Raw genomic sequence first — 6,559 nt, forward strand, 5'->3', positions numbered from 1 at the left:
CTGCAGGTGGTCACCATCCTGCTGGTGCTGCTCATCTGCGGCGTGGGCATCGCGGGCAACGTGATGGTGGTGCTGGTGGTGCTGCGCAGCAAGCACATGGTGACCCCCACCAACTGCTACCTGGTGAGCCTGGCCGCGGCAGACCTCATCGTGCTGCTGGCGGCCCGCCCGCCCGACACCTCCCCAGTGCTGAAAAAAGCCGGCTGCCTCTGCATCACCTATTTGCAGTACCTGGGCATCAACTGCTCCGCCTGGTCCATCGCCGCCTTCACGGTGGAGCGCTACATCGCCATCTGCCACGCCATCAAAGCCCAGCTCCTCTGCACCGTGTCCCGCGCCAAGCGCATCGTCTGCGCCCTGTGGCTCTTCACCTCCCTCTACTGCCTCATGTGGTTCTTCCTGGTGGACACGACAGAGGTCACCTTCTCGGATGGGTCACAGGTCACCTGTGGCTACCGGGTCTCCAGAAGCCTTTACATGCCCATTTACTTCTTGGATTTTGCTGTCTTCTACGTCATCCCGTTGGGGCTGGCAACTGTCCTCTACAGCCTCATTGCCCGCATCCTCTTCGCCAGCCCCCTGCCCGCCGCCCCGCAGAGCTCCTGCCCGGGCTCCACGCACCAGGGCGCCTCTCTCAAGCTCTCCTGCCGGGGCCAGAAGGGGGCCCTGAGCTCCCGCAAGCAGGTACGGGCTCCCCGCCGGGTTGGGGCATGCCGGGCTGCAGGCAGCGCTGGCTCCGTGCTTCTTGGGCTCTCTGGCAAGGGATGGGGTGTCCCGGTGTTTTGCTTCCCTTTGTGGGCAGAGTGGAGAGGGTTGTTTTGCTGCAAAGAAGCCCCTCCGAGGCCAGCGGGGGTCTGGGAGCCAAAGCTCCCTCTGCTTTGGCTGAGCTCTGTGGAGCAGGACAGGGCTCCAGCACCTCTTAGGAGCAGCAGGAGCACAGGGGAGTTTGCTGGATGATTAATTACTGATTGTCTCCCCAGGGAGGGGAGTCCTGGGTCACATTATGGTAGTGGGACTTACCTCACATTTAGAGGACCAAAGGAAGGGGGGAGCTGGTGTGAACCCGTGCCCTCCAAACCCAGCTGTGGCTGCAGCCCCTCAGTCCCTGCAGCTGGGGAGGGCGCCTTGGTGTCACAGTGCTGTGTTTGCCTCACGGTGACTCTGTCAGCCAGCTGCCTACTTGGTCCCCATCATTCAGTCACAGAGGAGAAGCAGACAGCCCAGAGAACGTGTATTTCTTCATGAACTTCTAAGTCTTTCCAGTTCAGATTTTTCTCCCTTCTGTTCCACCACAGAAAAGTTTAAAGACCTGAATTCTGCAGAAGCACCTTCCTGCTCTCCCAGGGTCCCTGGCCTTGGGTGGGAGCCTTGGGCAGAATGTCTGGCAGTGAGGTCCTTAGATAGTCCAAGGCAGTACCCAAAGGTGTGGGCTGAGGGACCTCTCCTTCCAGAGCAGCCACTGCAGAGGCTGTGGCACCAGCCCCCACCCCCCAGGGTGCTGTGCCACACACAGTGTGCTCCAGCATCATTAGGATGGCTGGCTGATGGGTCTGGCTGATGGGCACTTCAGCTCCTGGAAACATCTTGTGCTCTCTTTTCTGTTACACTGGGAGTTTTCTTGAGATCATCATAATGTCCCAAAATATCTTAGCATGCAAAGACTTCCCCGGCTGGCCCGACATCCCAGAGCTGGCATCATTAGGGATAAAGATGTCACAGAGTTTTTAAACCGTGAAGTAGTTTCTCAGGGCTTCCAGCTATGGTTTGTTGAATACTTCCTTCTGATTTCACACCAGTAGCTCCTCAAAGCAAGGTGTGTTGAGAGTGATGGAGGAGGAAACATCAGCTGTGCCACTGGTGACTTGTGGGCTGGGTGGCCGACACAGGGATGGTGGCTGTCAAATGAAAGCAGTACTGCACCCCAGAGGTGGCTGCAATCCAGATTTTTCCATAACATCTTTCACAAGTTGGATATGACATAGGATACAATTGCTTTTTTTTATATATATAACCACAGGGAAATTTAGATGACTGTCCATAAAATCAGAAGGGGCAAAACCAGGATCCAGGTGCTCATCTTCTATCATCTGATTCATTGCTGAGGGGATCTGCTGGATGCTCGGTGCAGAAATAAGTAATCTGTGCACCAAAGGCAGGTAAAACCACACAGTTATTTTAACAAGAGATTTGGGCAGCATGATCAGGAGTGCTTGGAGCATAACAAATCCAGGTCCTGTCAGAGCATCTACCTGAGCACTGCCTGAAATCCAGCCAGAGGTTTTTGCTGGCAGTGCAATGGATTGAGGAGCAGAAGCTGCAGTGAGTCATGATTCTGCATATAGTTATGAAGGAAAAAACAACCACCCAACCACCCAGGGAAGAACAAGGCTTCCAGAGACCTCAAAGGGTCAGCACTGGTCTGTGGGAATTTACCCCTCTGAGCAGGGGCAGCCAGGGCCACAAGAATGACATTTTCAGGGCGATGCTTTGCACTGTAGGAGCCTGTGCAGCCCCGGCTGCTTGCTTTGCAGAGCATGAAGATGCTGCTGGTCCCTCACCGGTGCCTCAAAAACACGTGTCCAGAGTAGGACAACACAAGGCACGAGGTCTGCTGTATTTATTACCTGTAGAATCAAAGCACTACAGATTCAAACACCAGCCACCTCCAAGCACGTAGTTCACCTGCCAGATGGACCACTAGAGGGAGCGGGATTCCTAAAAAAGGATGATACTGGAGCTCAGGATGGTGCCTGAGCAAGGAGGGGTGACACTGGCTGGGGAGAAGCGTCTGTGGCCTCGGGGACAGGGCAGAGGCTGGACACAGCACTGGGAGGTGGGATGGGCTGGAAGGGCTACGTGGGGATCACCTGGTGTGAAGCAAGAAGGATGCTCAGTGTGGGTTTGCTCTGGGAGTTACACTGGGCTTGGCACGTGGAGGTGCCTGGTGGGAGATGAGCTGCCCATTAGCTTTGGCACAGGGCTAGTCAGGGGTCTGTGCAGCAGATATCCCTGGCTATCCAGCAGCAACACTGGCTTACATGCTCAAAAGGGGTTTTCAGCCAAATACCAGCTGTTCTAGTAAAACATCCCCTTCTGCCTACAAACCCTTGTCTTGTTGCTTTTATCCATAGCTGCCTTACAGCTGTTCTGGGCACAGCTACATACAGCAGAATTGTTGCAAAACACTTGTTGGAAAAATTTGTGTCCCTGAGCTGGTGCTTCCTTGAGAGGTGCTCTGAGACTACAGCTAAACCAGCTTTTCTGGGTGCAGCTGTTTTTAAGGGGCCATAATTCAGGACTGCTCCAGTTAGGTGTAAATGTCTCAAACTCTCCTCAGTGCTGATTAGGCTCATTTTTCACGTGAGCACCAGAAGAAAGTGCAGAGCAGCTCAGGTGTGCTGTAGTCACTTGCCTCAGCAAGGCAGAGTGAAGAACGGCACGGGGACAGGTTTCAGCCGTGCATGCAGACAACACTGGAGATGTCTTTTCCCACAATGGAGATAGGAGAGTTAGTTTGGGATAAACTGTTAGGTTTTAGCCAGAGGAGACATCCTGTGTTGACACAACTTGCTAAAGTCACACCCAGGAGAACTTGGTTCATACTGGCAGTTTGCTTTAAAAGGCCAACTTCAATCTTACAGCAAGCTCAGGGCAGGGCTGCCTGTCCCAGCTGGTGCTCTGGAGCTCTGGAGGCAGCATCCTCAGGGGGCACTGAAGGCATTTAGAGGTAACAAATCCTCATGGTGCTGTTTCCAGCCAGTTTCCCCTCCCAGGACCAAGGCAGCTTTTTTACAGGGCTGTAGGTCGTGTAGCAGGAAGAGCTCTTTGGATGACAGCACTTTGTGGTCTGTGTCTGGAGGGAGGTGTTGGGAGCTTGCTCGGATAGGAGCAGGGCGAACGCTTGTTGGCACTGCCTGCTTTTCTGTAACTGGCAGCTGAAAAGCAGGAGTAGTTATGGTTAAAATGACATTGATTTACTGGTTCTTTTCCAGACTACGTTTCTTTTGGTCTCAGAAAGGACCGGAATGAACTTGCTTTCAGCTCTGTTAGGATATACTCGCCCTGGTGTTGTCACTCAGGTGCAAAGTTCAGGTCACTGCTCACCACCATTGTGAGTTCCTGAACCATAAAACAAGGCAGAGAGTTACAACAGTTGAAAAGCCAAAGATGTTTCTGTCTTAGGAGAAAGCATGTGAACGGTATTAATGTGTTAGCTTTAAAGGAGACATTCTCGGCCATGCAGGAACCTCCCAGCAGGAGGGGACACCTGCCAGGGAGCAGAGCTAAGGCTACAAAAGCTCAGGGATTGATTGTGCCCAGCCCCATGGGGAGTAACTTTGCATCTCGTGAACTGAGACTGCTTCTGAGAGAGCAGTGCCCGTGTCTCAGTGGGGACCTGCAGAGTGGTGCTGCTGCACTTTCCCAGGACATATTTTGCAGCAATCTGTCTGCCTAGGACTGCTGAAGCTGACAGAAAAGCTCCCACCAGCCTTACCCCCAAGACAGCCCTTTAACCTGGACCTTTCCAGGCAGGATGGCATTTGGGAGCACTCGGTTCCCCAGTCCTGCAGTGCAGGACAGCGGTATGTCGCACCACTGCTCTCAGGACACTCCTTCCCTTGGCAAGGGGTGGCCGAGCCTGGGTTGCCCTGCCAGCCTCGGCAGAGGCAGCAGCTACGACACGGCTGGTACGCAGAGATTTTGATCCTGGTCAGCTGTGTGCCACGCAGCTGCTGTCTGCTCCCAGCCCAGCTGTTCAGGAGCATTTCTACAAACCAGGTTACCACCCTAGCAGTTGTGCACCACACTGGGTGGCTTGAAACCAAAAGCTTGTGAGATGACTCCTGCTCTTCTGCATCCAGCCAGCCCTTGTGAAAGGCAGCAGAAAACTCTGAAGCTACCTTTAACTGACACAACTTTTACAGCCTCTCTTATCTTTCCCAAAAGCAACAAACTGCAGCAGCAAACATGCTGCAGTCTTAGCAACAGCCTCAGCACTCACTGTATTACTCTAAGATCTTATGCTGGGATGTGTCCTTGCGTTAAACCACACACAACAAAACACTTCTATTTTGGCTTCAGCTTGATAATAGTCCCTTTCTTGTAAGGAAGGTTTTGTTGCTGCTACCAACCACCCCTAATTTTTACTCACAGTGTTAAAGGAAAGCATAGTTCCTTGTGATGAAGTAAAAAAAAAACCTCCAAGAAAAGCCAAGAGACTGAATGTGATCTAAGTGCTTATTTCCATACTGAGAACTGGAGTCATTGCACAACTCCCTTTCTGATGTTTGAAATGCCACTGCCTTAATATGCATGTGGCACCAGTATTTACTCATACTTTCCTCCCTGGGGACATGTATTCTGTAAGTATTTGGTGAAGGATGATTGTCATCTACCAGAAATAGCTGTTGAAATTATTCGGATCACTGGAGTTTCATACAAAATCCCATTTTCTTAAACAAACTTGAGTCAAGCTGAGGGCAATTACTGCTCACTTCTGAATTCTCAGTATCTTCTTGTTCCTAATATGTTAACATAATATTTCCCTAGTGTGCTGCAAATTAAAATAGCCCAAACCAATTATCCAAGTAACTCCTGTATCAGTACATGTAAGAAGCAGCACAAGTGTAAGACTCCAGACAGTCTCAGCTTCCAGTGCTGTACTAGGAACCTATTCCCTGGAACAATTTAGCTAGCCTAGGAAACCAGGAGATCTTAGGCAGGGGGTGGAGACCCCATGGCACCTCCCAATCTTAGATCCCCAAGTTATTTTCCCCATTGATTTACTGTTATGTACAATTTTCAAATTTTCTTTCTGGTACAGAAAATGCCTGCACCGTTTCTCCAGGTGGGAAAGCTCTGCTGGAGGTTTATCACCTGATTATTTCTCTTTTTTGCATATCCCAACTGGCAAGGTGACCAAAATGCTGGCTGTTGTGGTGGTCCTCTTTGCCCTTCTGTGGATGCCTTATCGCACGCTGGTGGTGGTGAACTCCTTCATGGACCCTCCGTACCTGAACATCTGGTTCCTTCTCTTCTGCCGCATGTGCATCTACCTGAACAGTGCCATCAACCCCATCATCTACAACCTCATGTCACAGAAGTTCCGGGCTGCCTTTAGGAAGTTGTGCAAGTGCAAAGAGAAGAACGCAGAGATCCCCGTGCCGTACGCTGCCCCGGTGCACTACAGCGTTATGAAGGACTACGCTCATGACAGCTCCAATCACAACGTCACTGAACAAGAAGACCTGAACAGTCTCCCTGCATGTGCAAAGAAGAACAAGCCTGCCAAATAACTCCTGGCACCCCGAGAGGATGCAGGCGGTGGGAGCTATGTGGCTGCATGCACAGTGTTGGACGAGTGCCAACAGAAATCGCTTTGCCTTTGCAGCAAGCTTAATTCAATACCTCTCCAGGGCATTTAACAAAACAGTCTTAGAGACAAATTAATTTGCTTTCCGTTAATGCTAATTTATTCTTGTTTGGTGAAGTGTTAGGCACAGGTCGATGTTCAGCATCTTTAAAGCATCAGCAGTTAAATATGGCAGCAGAATGCCAT

General features: G+C 51.3%; 1 protein-coding gene across 1 annotated transcript; it reads left to right on the plus strand.

Annotated features, from left to right (window-relative positions):
- Nucleotides 1-3: 3 nt before the first annotated feature.
- Nucleotides 4-6,296, plus strand: TRHR (thyrotropin-releasing hormone receptor; the record flags this gene model as incomplete). Its single annotated transcript, XM_008941099.1, has 2 exons — nucleotides 4-684; nucleotides 5,916-6,296. Coding segments are annotated over 2 exons (1,062 nt in total), but the record flags the coding sequence as incomplete, so codon positions are not given.
- Nucleotides 6,297-6,559: the final 263 nt, after the last annotated feature.

This window comes from Merops nubicus, unplaced genomic scaffold, assembly GCF_000691845.1.
Source record: "Merops nubicus isolate BGI_N331 unplaced genomic scaffold, ASM69184v1 scaffold41285, whole genome shotgun sequence".
In the NCBI taxonomy this organism is placed as follows: Eukaryota; Metazoa; Chordata; class Aves; order Coraciiformes; family Meropidae; genus Merops; species Merops nubicus.